Genomic DNA, 19,762 nt, shown 5'->3' with positions numbered 1-19,762 from the left:
AGGCAGTGCAACAAACAAGACAAGAACTACAAGCATTAAGAAAAAAAACAGCATACGGTACATGAGATAGCAGTAAATGTTAGCAAATATTAGTCAGTAAGAATACATTTAACAGACGTCTTGAATTTGAAAGGAGTGAACGTGTTTGTGGTTAAAATAATCTAACTGTTTATGTTTTGGTGGTTTAATTTGTATGTGAGAGCCTTATACGGCCCCCACAGCCTTACTGACGGCCTCATGCTGTCTTAGCTGTCCAAATCCTCAGCCAACTTCCTCCAAGGTGTTTGGACTGGGGAAGAAGATAACCTTTGACTTGCATATGGAAATCTCCTTGGCAGTCCTGTGCACAACTCTAAAAATGGTTGACTTATCACATTAAATCTAATGCCATCACCCAGTAAGCTAGCACATTGGCCCAGCCAATAAACAAAATTAAGTGCCTCTCAATGATTTCCTCAGCCATTATCCCTCTCCTGGTGCAAAATGGTTAAAAAAAAAAAAACATTGAAAATCTGCCTGGGCATCCCGAAGTCAATCCTCATTTCTCGCTGCACGTCCATGTACATCCTGAGGACAGACGCAGGGCCGTTCAGCCTGGCATACTGAATATACTGCTGTGCCTAAATTTACAAAGAACCATTACATGAACAAGGATTTAAGATGTTACATACAAAACATATGAAATCAGAAGAATGCAAGCATACGCTATGTTACACACCTAGTTCATTCATCAAACATTTCTTTTAACTTTTGCTTAATGATGCTGTTTTGACAAAAATAGTCATTTGTTTATCTGATAATAACTTCTCATCCAAGGGCGGCACGGTGGTGTAGTGGTTAGCGCTGTCGCCTCACAGCAAGAAGGTCCGGGTTTGAGCCCCGTGGCCGGTGAGGGCCTTTCTGTGCGGAGTTTGCATGTTCTCCCCGTGTCCGCGTGGGTTTCCTCCGGGTGCTCCGGTTTCCCCCACAGTCCAAAGACATGCAAGTTAGGTTAACTGGTGACTCTAAATTGACCGTAGGTGTGAATGTGAGTGTGAATGGTTGTCTGTGTCTATGTGTCAGCCCTGTGATGACCTGGCGACTTGTCCAGGGTGTACCCCGCCTTTCGCCCGTAGTCAGCTGGGATAGGCTCCAGCTTGCCTGCGACCCTGTAGAACAGGATAAAGCGGCTACAGATAATGAGATGAGATTTAAAAAAAAAAAATCTGTTAAAATTGTAGGTAAAAAAAATCAAACGTATAAATCATGTCATCTAAAATCTTCTCTTTTCTTCATTTTGCACTCACGGTAGATGACTATAAACCACTCTGAAAGCATATAGGCTACTTTGAATCCAGGACCTTTTGAGCTAATTTAAATGAAATCTGAACTGTTGAGATTCGAATTGAATTATGATTTTTACAAATCTGAAACCTTATCTCTGTCCAAACAATATCTTCAAACATATACGGTATTTTAAATATGTATATTTTTTTCCGTTTCCAGTTGAGAGTACGCTGTGCGCATTTTGGCTGGCGCTTCTCACCGGAGCTTTTTATTTTTCTTTTTTTCTCTCTCTCTTTGTTTTTCTTTCTGTGATTTGTATGGTCTGATGTTTGTTTTTTTTGTCCGCCAGTTGTGGCGTAGCTCCAGACCCAGTTTTGGGTGTCAGTTCCCTTCAGGACTTTGTTCGCCATGGGCAATGTCTGTGCTCCTCGCTATGGACTGCAGTGAGTTCATTGCTCTTTTTAACATCGGGGTTGTCCAGCGCTTCTGTGCAGTGGTACTTCTGTGCTTTGTGCGGTGTTCTGAGCGATGTTGCCCAGTGGCGTTGCAGTGGCTGTGCACGCGGTGTGGGACATACCTTCATACACCTTTTGGTGAGATTGTGGGCAGCTACGCCACTGGAATTACATCCTGACCCTGTTTGGGTGGACCTTTTTTTTTTGTAATTGCAAAGCGACCTTTGGGTGTGAGAAAGGCTCTATATAAGTTGAAATTATCTCATCTCATCTCATCTCATTATCTCTAGCCGCTTTATCCTTCTACAGGGTCGCAGGCAAGCTGGAGCCTATCCCAGCTGACTACGGGCGAAAGGCGGGGTACACCCTGGACAAGTCGCCAGGTCATCACAGGGCTGACACATAGACACAGACAACCATTCACACTCACATTCACACCTACGGTCAATTTAGAGTCACCAGTTAACCTAACCTGCATGTCTTTGGACTGTGGGGGAAACCGGAGCACCTGGAGGAAACCCACGCGGACACGGGGAGAACATGCAAACTCCACACAGAAAGGCCCTCGCCGGCCACGGGGCTCGAACCCAGGACCTTCTTGCTGTGAGGCGACAGTGCTAACCACTACACCACCGTGCCGCCCGTTGAAATTATTATTATTATTATTATATATGTAATTCATATTCTAATTGTCAGCTTCCAAGCTCCACTGAATATGAGCTCCTTCTACTTGTTTCTGTAGAATCAAAGGCACAGTTCAGCTGTGCCATATCTCATTTCGTTTATTTACAGTTGTAAATTTGATGTACTGAACTCATGCAGTGTGTGTGTGTGTGTGTGTGTGTGTGTGTGTGTGTGTGTGTGTGTGTGTGTGTGTGTAGGTCACACCATAGCAGAGACTCTCACTGTTGCCCTACGTGTTGCTGAAGAGGCCATAGAGGAAGCAATCACTAAAGCAGAGGGCTACAGGGACAGTCTGGTTCGTCTCTTCTGCTCATTCCTCTTACAGATCCACTCATCCCACTATGCATCCATTCACCCTTCCATCGATCTGTCCAACCATCCTTCCACATATTTATAGGTTCACACATTTAACCTACTCATCCAGCAATCCCAGCCACCATTAATTCAAAAGATCACGTCCTCCATCTACAGTATTCAACCATTATCCATCTACCCATCAACCTATCAGTTTATTCATTCAGTCACCTATCAAATAAATCGATCCATCCACTATTCTATCAAACCACTCATTTATCTATCCATTCATTAATTACTAAATGTATTCTCCCACTTATTTATTCAGTCATCTACCAATGCATCAACCTATCTACCCACCCTTTTTTCCACTATCTATTCATTATTCCATCCATCTATCCATCCATCAATCATTCATCTACTATATTATTTTCCATTATTCCCTGAATCCATTTATGCATTCATTCATCTATATGACCATCCATCTGCTCCATCTATACGTCCACCTATTCATTCATTCATTCATTCATTCATTCATTCATGTATGGACTGATAGAGCTTTGTACAGTGGTACTTGAAAGTTTGTGAACCCTTTAGAATTTTCTATATTTCTGCATACATATGACCTTAAACAGCATCAGATTTTTACACAAGTCCTAAAAGTAGATAAAGAGAACCCAGTTAAACAAATGAGACAAAAATATTATACTTGGCCATTTATTTATTGAAGAAAATGATCCAATATTACATATCTGTGAATGGCAAAAGTTTGTGAACCTTTGCTTTCAGTATCTGGTGTGACCCCCTTTGTGCAGCAATAACTGAAACTAAATGTTTCCAGTAACTGTTGATCAGTCCTGCACACCGGCTTGGAGGAATTTTAGCCCATTCCTCCGTACAGAACAGCTTCAACTCTGGGATGCTGGTGGGTTTCCTCACATGAACTGCTTGCTTCAGGTCCTTCCACAACATTTCGATTGGATTAAGGTCAGGACTTTGACGTGGCCATTCCAAAACATTCACTTTATTCTTCTTTAACCATTCTTTGGTAGAACAACTTGTGTGCTTAGGGTCGTTGTCTTGCTGCATGACCCACCTTCTCTTGAGATTCAGTTCATGGACAGATGTCCTGACATTTTCCTTTAGAATTCACTGGTATAATTCAGAATTCATTGTTCCATCAATGATGGCAAGCCGTCCTGGCCCAGATGCAGCAAAACAGGCCCAAACCATGATACTACCACCATCATGTTTCACAGATGGGATAAGGTTCTTATGCTGGAATGCAGTGTTTTCCTTTCTCCAAACATAACGCTTCTCATTTAAACCAAAACGTTCTATTTTGGTCACATCCATCCATAAAACATTTTTCCAATAGCCTTCTGGCTTGTCCACATGATTTTAGCAAACTGCAGATGAGCAGCAGTGTTCTTTTTGGAGAGCAATGGCTTTCTCCTTGCAACTCTACCATGCACACCATTGTTGTTCAGTGTTCTCCTGATGGTGGACTCATGAACATTAACATTAGCCAATATGAGAGAGGCCTTCAGTTGCTTAGAAGTTACCCTGGGGTCCTTTGTGACCTCGCCAACTATTACACGCCTTGCTCTTGGAGTGATCTTTATTGGTTGACCACTCCTGGGGAGGGTAACAATGGTCTTGAATTTCCTCCATTTGTACACAATCTGTCTGACTGTGGATTGGTGGAGTTCAAACTCTTAAGAGATGGTTTTGTAACCTTTTCCAGCCTGATGAGCATCAACAACGCTTTTTCTGAGGTCCTCAGAAATCTCCTTTGTTCGTTCCATGATACACTTCCACAAACGTGTTGTGAAGATCAGACTTTGATAAATCCCTGTTCTTTCAATAAAACAGGGTGCCCACTCACACCTGATTGTCATCCCATTGATTTGAAAACACCTGACTCTAATTTCACCTTCAAATTAACTGCTAATCCTAGAGGTTCACATACTTTTGCCACTCACAGATATGTAATATTGGATCATTTTCCTCAATAAATAAATGAACAAGTATAATATTTTTGTCTCATTTGTTTAACTGGGTTCTCTTGATCTACTTTTAGGACTTGTGTGAAAATCTGATGATGTTTTAGGTCATATTTATGCAGAAATATAGAAAATTCTAAAGGGTTCACAAACTTTCAAGCACCACTGTATTTTATCTAATGCTGAAGTGTACATAGCTTACCCCATTTTGTTTTCATTTCATCTTTCAAGAAGTTTTTTTTTTAAATCGTTATCTTACTAGCCAGTTGCTTATAATTTTTTCTCCATCCTTCTTTCACTTTTTAGGAGAAGCAGAATGAGGCTCGATATCTGCGTGATCATCGAGAGGAACTCGTAGAGGAACTTGCAGCCACAATTATTCAGAAAGTAAGAGAATGTATTCATGTATTCTTCAGGTTCTTTGAAAATAATTATTCAGTTAATGAATACTGCAGAAGAATTCTACCTCTCATTTTCTCTCTTTCTCTGTAGATAATTCAGAGGGGGAAGCAGCGCTCAGAGATGCAGGCAGAGTATGATTTTGTTTGGTCTCAGACTCACAACAGTGACCTGCCCTCCCCTACCTCAGCATCAGTCGCACCCAACCTTTCCCAGTGCAGTACTATAACACATGCCTGTCGCAAAAACTCCTGGGTAAGACCAATCAGAATCAGTCATTAGGATGTAGACAGTGGCTGAGGCCCAGTCCACCCACATATAGATCTGTTTGGAAGCTTTGTCTTCTCTGCATTTTGGTCTTCGGTCTGTACAAAAATATCTTGGGTCATTCAAAATGAGGATTTTTGACAACACCCACCAAGGTGAAGGGGAAAAAAAGTTTTCTGTTTTGTGTAGATGGGGGAAAAGGTATGTTTTTCACCCCAACATCAACCTGCAAATGACCACTGTAATTTTGTACATGTTCTGAATGTGCTCGGACTCCATCTATCATGGTTGCTGACTAGATTTTGCTTTATGGTTTGTACAGTTGTGCTTGAAAGTTTGTGAACCCTTTAGAATTTTCTATATTTCTGCATAAATATGACCTTAAACATCGTCAGATTTTCACTGTCCTAAAAAAAAGTCCTAAAAGTAGATAAAGAGAACCCAGTTAAACAAATGAGACAAAAATATTATACTTGGTCATTTATTTATTGAGGAAAATGATCCGATATTACATATCTGTGAGTGGCAAAAGTATGTGAACCTTTGCTTTCAGTATCTGGTGTGACCCCCTTGTGCAGCAATAACTGCAACTAAACCTTTCCGGTAACTGTTGATCAGTCCTGCACACCGGCTTGGAGGAATTTTAGCCCATTCCTCCATACAGAACAGCTTCAACTCTGGGATGTTGGTGGGTTTCCTCACATGAACTGCTCGCTTCAGGTCCTTCCACAGCATTTTGATTAGATTAAGGTCAGGACTTTGACTTGGCCATTCCAAAACAAACTTTATTCTTCTTTAACCATTCTTTGGTAGAACGATTTGTGTGCTTAGGGTCGTTGTCTTGCTGCATGACCCACCTTCTCTTGAGATTCAGTTCATGGACAGATGTCCTGACATTTTCCTTTAGAATTCACTGGTATAATTCAGAATTCATTGTTCCATCAATGATGGCAAGCCGTCCTGACCCAGATGCAGCAAAACAGGCCCAAACCATGATACTACCAACACCATGTTTCACAGATGGGACAAGGTTCTTATGCTGGAAAGCAGTGTTTTCCTTTCTCCAAACATAACGCTTCTCATTTAAACCAAAAAGTTCTATTTTGGTCTCATCCGTCCACAAAACATTTTTACAATAACCTTCTGGCTTGTCCACGTGATCTTTAGCAAACGGCAGATGAGCAGCAATGTTGTTTTTGGAGAGCAGTGGCTTTCTCCTTGCAACCCTGCCATGCACACCATTTTTGTTCACTGTTCTCCTGATGGTGGCTTCATGAACATTAACCAATGTGAGAGAGGCCTTCAGTTGCTTAGAAGTTACCCTGGGGTCCTTTGTGACCTCGCCGACTATTACACGCCTTGCTCTTGGAGTGATCTTTGCTGGTCGCCCACTCCTGGGGAGGGTAACAATGGTCTTGAATTTCCTCCATTTGTACACAATCTGTCTGACTGTGGATTGGTGGAGTCCAAACTCTTTAGAGATGGTTTTGTAACCTTTTCCAGCCTGATGAGCATCAGCAACACTTTTTCTGAGGTCCTCAGAAATCTCCTTTGTTCATGCCATGATACACTTCCACAAACATGTGTTGTGAAGATCAGACTTTGATAGATCCCTGTTCTTTAAATAAAACAGGGTGCCCACTCACACCTGATTGTCATCCCGTTGATTGAAAACACCTGACTCTAATTTCACCTTCAAATTAACTGCTAATCCGAGAGGTTCACATACTTTTGCCACTCACAGATATGTAATATTGGATCATTTTCCTCAATAAATAAATGACCAAGTATCATATTTTTGTTTCATTTGTTTAACTGGATTCTTTTTATCTACTTTTAGGACTTGTGTGACAATCTGATGATGTTTTAGGTCATATTTATTCAGAAATATAGAAAATTCTAAAGGGTTCACAAACTTTCAAGCACCACTGTAAATTCTTATTTCATAATATCTTTGCAATTTAATTGAGGAGGCATCAGAACATGACACAATAAATCTCCACTCACACTGTAGTTTTATTTGGATAAAACACAGAGGCGAACACACACTCAAGTGTAGCCCGAAGCAGTTGTTCCACTTCATTGTAAGTCCACAAATATCAGTCCTCATGTTTGTCATATTATCAATGAGCTGGCTTGCTCATATGAGTGTTTTCATATCTTTTTTTTTTTCATTTTTTTCATGTGGACTGATATATGGTCATGGTGTCCTGTGGAAATGAGAGCTTGAAATGTTAATCTATCCTCTGTCGACATAGTAACATTTAGGGAAATCTTTTGTCACGGCTCCAGTGGGAATCGGAACCATCAAATTTACATGTTGTGGCCAGTCGTGACATTGCTGGCGGTGACGTAGATGATGTAGTGATATTGTGATGGCACTACTCATACTGCCTCAGTGTAAAGCAGTTGGCAGCAAACTCAAAACAACAAGCAAAGAAAACACAGGCAAATACAGTGGGACCATCGTGTCTGCGGTGGATACATTCCCAGATCTAACATGGATAGCTGAAACTGCGGATAGGAGTGAACCAATAATATAATATAAAGCTTATTTTTGGTGTACATACAGTACAACCCCGATTCCAAAAAAGTTGGAACAAAGTACAAATTGTCAATAAAAATGGAATGCAATAATTTATAAATCTCAAAAACTGATATTGTATTCACAATAGAACATAGACAACATATCAAATGTCGAAAGTGAGACATTTTGAAATTTCATGCCAAATATTGGCTCATTTGAAATTTCATGACAGCAACACATCTCAAAAAAGTTGGGACAGGGGCAATAAGAGGCTGGAAAAGTTAAAGGTACAAAAAAGGAACAGCTGGAGGACCAAATTGCAACTCATTAGGTCAATTGGCAATAGATCATTAACATGACTGGGTATAAAAAGAGCATCTTGGATTGGCAGCGGCTCTCAGAAGTAAAGATGGGAAGAGGATCACCAATCCCCCTAATTCTGCACCGACAAATAGTGGAGCAATATCAGAAAGGAGTTCGACAGTGTAAAATTGCAAAGAGTTTGAACATATCATCATCTACAGCGCATAATATCATCAAAAGATTCTGTGCGTAAGGGTCAAGGCCGGAAAACCATACTGGGTGCCAGTGATCTTCGAGCCCTTAGACGGCACTGCATCACATACAGGCATGCTTCTGTATTGGAAATCACAAAATGGGCTCAGGAATATTTCCAGAGAACATTATCTGTGAACACAATTCACTGTGCCATCCGCCGTTGCCAGCTAAAATTCTATAGTTCAAAGAAGAAGCCGTATCTAAACATGATCCAGAAGCGCAGACGTCTTCTCTGGGCCAAGGCTCATTTAAAATGGACTGTGGCAAAGTGGAAAACTGTTCTGTGGTCAGACGAATCAAAATTTGAAGTTCTTTATGGAAATCAGGGACGCCGTGTCATTCGGACTAAAGAGGAGAAGGATGACCCAAGTTGTTATCAGCGCTCAGTTCAGAAGCCTGCATCTCTGATGGTATGGGGTTGCATTAGTGCATGTGGCATGAGCAGCTTACACATCTGGAAAGACACCATCAATGCTGAAAGGTATATCCAGGTTCTAGAGCAACATATGCTCCCATCCAGACGGCGTCTCTTTCAGGGAAGACCTTGCATTTTCCAACATGACAATGCCAAACCACATACAGCATCAATTACAGCATCATGGCTGCGTAGAAGAAGGGTCCGGGTACTGAACTGGCCAGCCTGCAGTCCAGATCTTTCACCCATAGAAAACATTTGGCGCATCATAAAATGGAAGATACGACAAAAAAGACCTAAGGCAGTTGAGCAACTAGAATCCTATATTAGAGAAGAATGGGTTAACATTCCTATCCCTAAACTTGAGCAACTTGTCTCCTCAGTCCCCAGATGTTTACAGACTGTTGTAAAGAGAAAAGGGGATGTCTCACAGTGGTAAACATGGCCTTGTCCCAACTTTTTTGAGATGTGTTGTTGTCAGGAAATTTAAAATCACCTAATTTTTCTCTTTAAATGATACATTTTCTCAGTTTAAACATTTGATGTGTCGTCTATGTTCTATTCTGAATAAAATATGGAATTTTGAAACTTCCACATCATTGCATTCCATTTTTATTTACAATTTGTACTTTTGTCCCAACTTTTTTGGAATCGGGTTTGTACAACGATGAGCCATAACATTATGACCACTGAAAGGTGAAGTGAATAACAATGATTATCTCATTACAGTGGCACCTGTCAAGGGGTGGGATATATTAGGCAGCAAGAGAACAGTCAGTCCTTGATGTGTTGGAAGCAGGAAAAATGGGTAACATAAGGATCTGAGTGACTTTAACAAGGGCCAAATTGTGATGGATAGATGACTGGGTCTGAGCATCTCCAAAATGGCACAACTTGTGGGGTGTTCCTGGTATGTCGTGGTTAGTACCTTCCAAAAGTGGTCCAAGGAAGGATAATCGGTGAATCACTGACAGGGTCATGGGTGTTGAAGGCTCATTGATTTGCATGGGGCACAAAGGCTCATCCATATGGTCCAATCCCACAGAAGAGCTACTGCAGCACAAACTGCTGAAAAAGGTAATGCTGACACTTTTCTGTTTTAGCCAGCATTAACTTTTTCAGCAGTTTGTGCTACAGTAGCTCTTCTGTGGGATTGGACCATATGAGATCCTTCATGCTCCATGCAAATCAATGAGCCTTCAACACCCATGACCGTCACCGAGTCACCAGTTGTCCTTCCTTTGGACCACTTTTGGTAGGTACTAACCCCTGCATAGTGAATGGGATTCTAACATTTCCATGTAATATTTTTTGTTATGGTTGAGATGGATGCAAGTGCATGAGCCCACTGAGCATTGGCATGGAAAATAAAAACAAATGCAAGACAAACAGAAGCTGGCGTTTAAATAAGGCAAGTAATAAGGTTTTTTTAAAGTGAAAAAGGTGTGCATTGTTAATGCTGTCTATAAGCAGGATGTGTGGGAATTGTCAGCCAGGGGGTCATGCTTGAATGCTTGAGTGAGTCAGTGGATATGGCAGTCTCACTGTATAAACAAAAAAGTTATAAGTAGCCTTTGCTTGAACAAAACAAATGTTCAGAAACAGGAAGACGACTCTCTCAACCCAGATCTGGTGCAGCTTGACTCATACCATGTTGCTAAATAGCTAATGTGTCAACTTGGGCTTTTCACAACAGTGGACTTGCCACCTCATGAATTATTCATCATATCCGGTCTCTCATGGTTCACGCTCCATAGCATTCCATTAGATACAGTCAGTTGGAAATACAGGATATCCATTACTTTTCCGTTATGGAAGAATGAGTGGGAATTAATTTTTTTAATCTGTTCTATAGATTTTTACCTCATACAATAGTGGATTTCGTATGTGAAAGGGACTGTGTTTCCAAAAATATACATACTGTGTTTAGATGTTGCCTCCTATACACTCAAGGAGCAAATTATTAAGAACACTATAACAAAAACAGCCTCACTGTTTTGTTGCATGGATTTCACTAAATGTTGGAAACATTCCTTTGAGATTCTGGTCCATGCTAACATAATTGCATTGTACAATTCCTGCAGATTTTTCAGGTACACTTTCATACTGCGAATCTCCTGTTTTACCACATCCCAAACTGTTCTATTGAATAGAGTGCATAGAATAGAATAGAATAGAATAGAATAGAATAGAATGCCTTTATTATCAGTGCATAAATGTACAACAAAATTTAGTTCGTCATCGGAGAGCAAAGCCGCTGCGTACTTGTGCGCCGACACTCTTGGGCACTTCAGCCCAAGGCCATCCCATGGTAACCTAACTGCATATATTTGAACTGTGGGGGAAAACGGAGCACCTGGAGGAAACCCACACAGACACGGGGAGAACATGCAAACTCCACATGGAAAGGCCCCTGTTAGCTGCTGGGCTCGAACCCAGAACCTTCTTGCTGTGAGGCAACAGTGCTAACCACTTTCACCCCTTTTCCACCAAATCAGTTCCAGGGCTGGTTCGGGGCCAGTGCTGGTGCTGTTTCACAACTCATTCAACTTGCGAACCAGCTGAGAACCAGTTTGCTTTTCCATAGCTCGGGGTGCTAAGGGGAGCCACATCATTACGTCACTGTATACATCAGTTACGTCGCTGCGTTTGCATAAACCTTGGCACGAACATCGAAGCAACAACAACATGGAGAAGAAGAAGCAGTAACAACAACAGCAGTAATGGATGACTGCTGCTTTACTGCATCCATGATATCTCATCGCTTATTTAAAAATGGCACCCTCTCGCAGTCTTGCTATTGTTGTTGGTCTTAACAACTCCCCCCCCCCCCCCGGTGATGTAAGCAGTTCTTTCCTCTAGCCCAGCAAAGAGCTAGTGCTACCCTGGAACCGGTTTTCTCTCCCAGAGCGAGTTCTTTGTCAGTGGAAACAGAAAACCCGGTTCCAACTAAGCACTGGCCCTGAAACAGCCCTGGAACTGATTTGGTGGAAAAGGGGTATGTGAAAAGTGGTGATTCAGCTCCAGTGACTGGGAAGGCTACTGAAGAACATAGAACTTACCATGGTGTTCTCATCTCATCTCATCTCATCTCATCTCATCTCATCTCATCTCATCTCATTATCTCTAGCCGCTTTATCCTGTTCTACAGGGTCGCAGGCAAGCTGGAGCCTATCCCAGCTGACTACGGGCGAAAGGCGGGGTACACCCTGGACAAGTCGCCAGGTCATCACAGGGCTGACACATAGACACAGACAACCATTCACACTCGCATTCACACCTACGGTCAATTTAGAGCCACCAGTTAACCTAACCTGCATGTCTTTGGACTGTGGGGGAAACCGGAGCACCCGGAGGAAACCCACACAGACACGGGGAGAACATGCAAACTCAGCACAGAAAGGCCCTCGCCGGCCACGGGGCTCGAACCCGGACCTTCTTGCTGTGAGGCGACAGCGCTAACCACTACACCACCGTGCCACCCATGGTGTTCATAATAGTAATAATCAGTTCAATTTATATAGCGCCTTTCTCACACCCAAAGTCACTTTACAATGAGGGGGGGGTCCACCAAAAGAGGGTCACGATGTAATTCCAATAGCGTAGCTACCACAGTCCCACCAGGCACACGAAGATAAATCCTACACTGCCTGCACAGCTGCTGTGACACCACTGGGCAACATCACTTGGAACACTGCGCCATGGATCCACAAAGTGAGCACAGAAGCATTGCCACACAAAGCGCTGGTATCTCCCAAACCACCTGCACAGCCACTGCAACGCCACCAGGCAACATGATGGTTAAATTGTGGCCATGAAGGGATGTACATGGTCAGCAACAATACTCAGATAGGCTGTGGCATTCAAGTGATGATTGATTGGTATCAACAGTCCCAAAATGTGCCAAGAAAGCACTCATCACCTTCTCCAGCCTGAATTGTAGTCACAAGGCAGGTTGAGTCCATGGATTCATGCTGTTGGCAACAAATTCTGACCTTAGCAGTGTGCCTCAGCAAAAATTGAGATTCATCTGAGATTCATCTATGTTTTTCCAGTCTTCAATTGTCCAATTTTACTGAACCTATGCCCACTGCAGCCCCTGTCTGTATTTCTGTCTTCCAAACTGCCGCTGATTGAATGAATGTGTTTTTCTTTATTGCACCATTCTGACTAAATTCTAAAGACTGTTGGGGTTGAAAATCCCAAGAGATCAGCAGTTATGGAAATACTCAAACCAACCTGTCTGGCAACAATCACGCCACAGGCAAAATCACTTTTTTGTTTGTTTTTTTATGTGAACATTAGCCAAAGCTGTTGGCTCATATCCGCATGATTTTATGTATTGCACTGCCACCACATGATTGGCTGATTAGATAATTAGATGAATGCGTAGATGTAAAGGCGTTCCTTATAAAGTACAGTGAAGCAAAGAATTAGTTATCACTTCCCAGGATGAAAAACTGCAGCAGTAAATCAGAGGGATTTATTCACTTAGTTTAACTTAAATTAGCATAAAAAAAACTTTAAGCTTACACAAGCAGATAAAATTGTTCTGCTCACATGAGCAAAGAACTCAGGAAAGAGTCTGTGGATTCAGAAAGTTTGCTGAATTTAAAATAATCTGTGTTGGGCTTAGCAGAAAGGACAGCATTCCAGTGAGCATTAGAGCTGAGCCATAGGTTTCAGTTCCAGTAATGAGAGCTTATAAATAATCCACATTCTTAGATTAATGTTTGTTTTAATTGATTAATCTTTGTCTTTTAAAATAGATTGTATTGATCCTACACTCCCTTACAAAAACCAAGCGCAGATATTGGATTTTTGTACCATATCCATGTGTAATTTTTGTTATTTAGCAACTGAAGAAAGAAAGAAAGCACAACTTTATTCATCACACACTCTGCATTTAACCCATCTGAAGCGGTGAACACACACATGCACACACACGTGAGCAATGAGCACACACACATACCCAGAGCAATGGGCAGCCATGCTAACAGCGCCTGGGGAGCAATCGAGAGTTAGGTGCCTCACTCAAGGGCACCCCAGCCCAAGGCCATCCCATATTAACCTAACCACATGTCTTTGGACTGTGGGGAAAACCAGAGCACACGGAGAAAACCCACGCAGACACAGGGAGAACATGCAAACTCCACACAGAAAGGCCTCCGCCAGCCGCTGGGTTCGAACCCAGAACCTTCTTGCTGTGAGGCTAACCACTACACCACCGTGCCGCCCAAACTGGTTGCTTTTTGTTCATTTTCTGGACCGTGACACTTGCATGGTGTGATGGCTCTGTGTTCCAAACTTTAAAATGCACAGACTAGTTTAGGTCCATGTATGGGTTCACCAGTAAAATATTTTAGCCTGTGTTGCAGTGTTTGAAATACAGAGAGGCCAGCAGGGGCTCAGCCTCCCTAAAAGGAATTCAAGCTCAACTGACGGCAATTTATTAACTCTTATTAATAATGTTTTATTCCCCTTTTATAAATCAACTTAACAACCCATCTCCTTCTGGTTCCATTTTTATAAGTAACAGTTTTCCTTGAACTTACTTCTTATGAATGGGTGGACCCAATGCAGGACACAGACTCAGGAATACATTGAACACAGGAATGTTTTTTGCAGATGTTCGGTGTGACAGGAGGTATGGGGATTTTGGCTGTTGAGGACAGGTGTATGATGAATCTTGACTGGGGCTTGAACCCAGGCCACTGCAATGATAGTGCATGGGCATCATCACTAAGCCAGTGGGGAGTAATGACAGGTGGTGGAGCGAGGCATTCAGGTAGGGTGCAAGTATGACTGGAAAGTAATCAGCAGGAAGGAAAAGCAGGAAACTTCTGCACAAGATCCTCGCAAGCACCACAACTTCTTTTCTTCACTTCTTATCCTGCCAGCTGCTCCTGCTCTGACCTCCTTGACTTCTGAAGACTTTGACACCTTTTATGATGGGAAGATTGAAAAAAAAAATTGCCAAACGTTCATCCATAGCCACTTGTCCTTTTGCAGGGTCACAGGCAAAATGGAGCCTATCCCAGCTGACTATGGGCAAGACGCAGGGTACACCCTGGACAAGCCACCAAATAATCGCAGGACTGACGCATAGAGACAAACAACAATTCACACCTATGGTCAATTTAGAGACACCGATTAACCTAACCTGCATGTCTTTGAACTGTGGGGGAAACCGGAGCACCCAGAGGAAACCCACGCAGACACGGGGAGAACATGCAAACTCCACACAAAAAGGCCCCCATCGGCCACTGGGCTTGAACCCAGAACCTTCTTGCTGTGAGGCAACAGTGCTAACCACTACACCACCGTGCCACCCTCAAACCTTCATTCGTACCCTAATTCCTACACTACACATTCAGGATTCACCTTCTCTTTCACTGGCACATTTTTCTCATCTAACAACAAAATAGATACTGCAAGCCATCTTCTCCTCAATCCTACCACCTGCCCACTGGAGCCGCTCTGCTCCAGACCATCTCACAAGACCTCCTCTCCTTCTTCACTATTATCATTAATGGCCTCATAACATCTGGTTGTATACCAATTGCATTCAAGAGAGCAAGGGTTATTCCCATCCTGAAGAAACCCACTCTAGATCCCTCACACATCAACAACAATTGACCACTGTCACTTCTTTCTTTTCTTTCTAAAATCCTTTAACACACCGTCTACAATCTACTGCCTCTCTGTTTCTCACAGAACAACCTCCAAGATCCTAAAAAGTCTGGATTCAAAGTGGCACATTCCACAGAAACAGCTCTTGTGGCCATCACTGAGAAAATCGATGCTGCTAGATCAGCCAAACTGTCATCATTCCTCATCGTCCTTGACCTTTCAGCAGTGTTTGGCACACTTAACCACATCCTCGTACAATCCCTCTCTACTCAGTCTGTGTGTGTGTGGGGGGGCTGTGTGTGTTATTTGTTTTGTGTTGTCTTAGTTGAGTTTGTATTGTAGTTTGGTAGTCATTGGATTGTGCTTAGTCTGTAGCAATACATTTTTGCATATATAAAGTTCAATTGCCTTGCCTGTCATTGCTTACTCTTGGGTCAATAAATTGTATGGATTTCTGCCCTCTAACTTTTTTCATACTTAACCCTTTGATGCAAAACATGGGTCAAAAGTGACCCGGCTGAGTTTTTATCTTCTATATCTTTGCAATAAATTAATTCCATCATTCAGTATTCAAGGTATTCCTCAATTAACTTGTTTTTGATAATCATACATCCTTATTTTATTTTTTCCTTTCTTACTTTTTGAATAAAAACCCTTTTTGTATCACTACCCTTCTAATGCACAACATGGGTCAAAAACGACCTGCATTCATTTTCCAGGTTATTTCATGTATGGCTGAGTGTTTCTATGATATACTTTTGAAATAAATTCATTGTGTCATTTACTTTTCCAAATATGCAGTAAATATCTTGTTTTTGTTTAGCACAAATCATCATTTTTATTTTTCCTTTCTTAAGTTATGAACAAGCACAGCTTTTGTAATTCTACCAAATCGCAGTGACGTACTTCTGGTTAACATGAGATGCTCATGCACCACTGTGAGTCAGTACAACGTTGGACGCCGTGGAGTTCAGAGCTTTCTTATGGTCTTCCTTCTAGAGCTGTGTTTTTTGGGTTAAATATTCGGTTTTATACAGGTAATTGATATTTATGGATATATTATATTTTCTTATAGTTTCTATGATTTTTTTCTTTTAGAATTTTATGACTTCTTTATGTTTTGGGAGTTGTTTTATTAATGTTAGTCACATGGACTCATATAACTTCACGAGAGCTTTCATACCTCAGTTGGTGTAAAGCCTAACAAGGAAATTTAGGGAAGTAAGTGATAGTTCCCTTAAAAGATTCACTAAGAAGGGAAAGTAAGTGATAGTTTCCCTACAGTCTAAATTCGTAATACTGTTATTCTACTTAAAAGTCGACAATGTCATTAAAATTGGTAATAAAAAAGGGAAGTAAGTGTTAGTTCCCTAGCAAAAAAAAAAAAGGGAAAGTAAGTGATAGTTTCCCTACGAATGATCCGCAGTTGTATGAATTTTGGGAAACACCGCGTTCATAATCTTCGATCTAGCTTTGCTTCGAAGAATATTCAATGAGTGGCGTATAAGACTTGTGAATTCCCATTCACACTGCATATATTTATTACTTGTTCGCAGCAACCACATACCGTGAAATTAATATGTATGACCCAGGAACCTCAACTGAAACCACATCCTCAGAAGATTTGAAAACTTCTATATCTACCATGTTTTCAGAGATGAAAACTGATCTGAAACAACATGAACAGTTTGTTGTGACTGCCATCGAAAACTACGCTTATAATGAAGATTTCTGGAGTGATGAAGAGGAGGAATCTGGCGAGAATATCTCTAACGCAGATCTTGCTGGTGACTTAGAAAAACTTCTTTCTCAAGATAAAGATCAACAGAAAGAGAAAAATGCTGCCTCAAGTGAGTTCCAGGACCTCGCCCAGGAGTTTGCCACAAGTGAGAAAACAAGCCCACCAATCGATGACGATCTGGTGAAGATCATAGATGGTCTCATCAATGACAAACTACCCAAAGCAAAACTCGACGAGCTTACTGACAAATATGCCAGACCGGAAAATTGTAAGCTCTTACTGGCTCCTAAGACGAACAGGACTGTGTGGACTCAGCTTAAAGACAACACCAAGAAAGCAGATACTGGAATGCAGAGATGTCAACGGATGTTTTTGACTGCAGCTTATGCTATCCTTGATGCTTCGAAAACAGCATCCGGAGAAATGAAAACCAAACTAGTCCATGCCTTGGTGCTTATCCTGTCTGGCAATAGAGAAATCAATCTGAAGAGAAGAGAGCTGCTAAAGCCAGATCTCAATACCCAATACAATGCTTTATGCAATGCCTCAACTCCTATTACAACAGAGTTGTTTGGTGATGACGTGGGGAAAGAAATTGATGCAGTGACCAAAGCAAATAAGTTAGGAAAAAAGCTTGTACCCCCTAGGAAGAGTCGTGGTTCACGCTTTCAGCCCTATGGCCAAGGAAGGTCTTCAGATCGCTTTGGCTCAGCGAGGGGTCATTATGGCGGCCGAGGATTCAACAGGCCTTTTTTAGGGGAAAGATACGCCAACCGCAGGAGGACTTCGGCGAAGTCCGCATCCTACAACAAGAGCACTCAGAATTACCTTCTCCACAACAGGTCAGCTATGATAACTCGATAAATATACTACTCGGGTCACAACAGCCTTTTATAGCTGGGCAAATAAGCCATTATTTAAATGAATGGAGAAAGATCACTACTGATCCTTACATTTTGCAATGTGTAAGCAACTGTCCCATTGAATTTGACTATGATCCCTCCTGTATCCAAAATGTCACTAACTATGAGCATAAATTCTCCCCAGCTCAACAAGAGGCCATTGACAATGAAATGGAGACATTTTTGAACAAGCATATTATTGAGCCTGCAGTCCCAGAACCGGAAGAAGTTATTTCACCCATTTTTGTTACCCCCAAAAAAGAACCAGGAACGTTCGGGGTTATATTCAACCTTCAATCTCTGAATAACGCGGTTACCTACTAGAGGACTGCGCGGGACAGAATTTTCAGTCCCGCTCCCGCAAAGAATTATGATTTTCAGTCCCGCTCCCGCCCGCGCTTGCCATATTTTGTCCCGCTCCCACCCGCAAATCCCGCATGATGCAGACGTTCGCGTTATTTCTCACGAAAGTTCTTGTCATTGGCTTGGGGAATTAAACATGCTGAGCTTAGCTGAGCTCTCCACTGACCGATCCTTCATTTATTGTAAGTTTATTGTTTAAACTCTGACATTCTGCTGACACATTCCAAGTTGAGCGCTGCATGCGCTCATGATTGACAGCTCTCGCTTTGATTGACAGCTCTCGCTTTGCGCACTCCCACTTCCAAGTCTGTGGCGTTATGATTCCAACCGCGATTTCATTCTCCTCTCATATGAAGTGCTGCGCAACCACAACCAGCTCCTCAGATTATACACTGTCTATTTCTAGCTTTAAATTGAACAATCTGTGCGATACACAGTCCTTTTTAATACTAGTTAATACTTTTTAATACTTTTTAATACTTAGGACTAATACTCGACTTTTTAACGGTAAATGTACCTCTTTTTAAAGCAGCACTTACTTCTGAAGCACTGTGAGCTAGAGCCCTGCACTCCCGCGGGAGTCCCGCGGGACCCGACGCAAAGCAGTGCGGCGCGGGACAAATTTTTTGAAAGCTCATTGGGGGCGCGGGCGGGAGGGGGAGTGCACAATGCGGGAGCGGGCGGGAGAGGTGATAAGCTGCAGTCCCGCTAACTAAAAACATGTTTAAAATAAAATTTATAAATTATTAATTTATGTCTATCGTATATAATTTGTGCTGGATATTTTATTTGGCATTAATAAAAACATTTTAAGATGCCTAAATTTGCGGATGTGGTCTAATCTCGCGTACGTTTCCGATTCCTTTCTACTCTTCCGTGTTTGAGATCTCCGATCATGGCAGAAGAGCAGAGCTCCTGAACTGAGAGGAAGGCTACAGTAACTCTGCACAATTGTGGTGAGCAGAAAAGCATCTCAGAATACACAACATGTCAAACCTTGAGGCAGATGGGATACAAGAGCAGAAGGCCACATTGGGTTCCACTAACATCTGCCAAGAACAGAAAACCAAGGCTTCAGTGGGCACAGGATCACCAAAACTGGACATTTTAAAGACTTAGTCTGATTAATCTCAATATCTGCTGAGGCACATAAATGGTAAGGTCAGTATTTGGCACCAACAGCATGAATCCATGGACCCAATCTGCCTTATGTCAACAGTCCAGGCTGATGGAAGTGGTGTATTTGTGTGGG

At 42.0% G+C, this 19,762-nt stretch overlaps 1 protein-coding gene across 1 annotated transcript in view; it reads left to right on the top strand.

The window, feature by feature from the left end:
• Positions 1 to 19,762, top strand: part of myripb (myosin VIIA and Rab interacting protein b) — a 97,548-nt gene that overhangs the window by 42,322 nt on the left and 35,464 nt on the right. Inside the window, exons 5-10 of the mRNA XM_060900059.1 lie at positions 2,603 to 2,700; positions 5,012 to 5,092; positions 5,198 to 5,293; positions 12,763 to 12,771; positions 15,347 to 15,393; positions 19,728 to 19,749. Coding sequence (XP_060756042.1) covers positions 2,603 to 2,700; positions 5,012 to 5,092; positions 5,198 to 5,293; positions 12,763 to 12,771; positions 15,347 to 15,393; positions 19,728 to 19,749 — 353 coding nt within the window. The remainder of the gene's footprint in view (positions 1 to 2,602; positions 2,701 to 5,011; positions 5,093 to 5,197; positions 5,294 to 12,762; positions 12,772 to 15,346; positions 15,394 to 19,727; positions 19,750 to 19,762) is intronic.

The sequence above is a fragment of the Neoarius graeffei genome, chromosome 19, assembly GCF_027579695.1.
Source record: "Neoarius graeffei isolate fNeoGra1 chromosome 19, fNeoGra1.pri, whole genome shotgun sequence".
NCBI lineage: Eukaryota > Metazoa > Chordata > Actinopteri > Siluriformes > Ariidae > Neoarius > Neoarius graeffei.
Note: the sequence above shows the minus strand (reverse complement) of the source record. Positions and strands in the feature narration are given on the sequence as shown.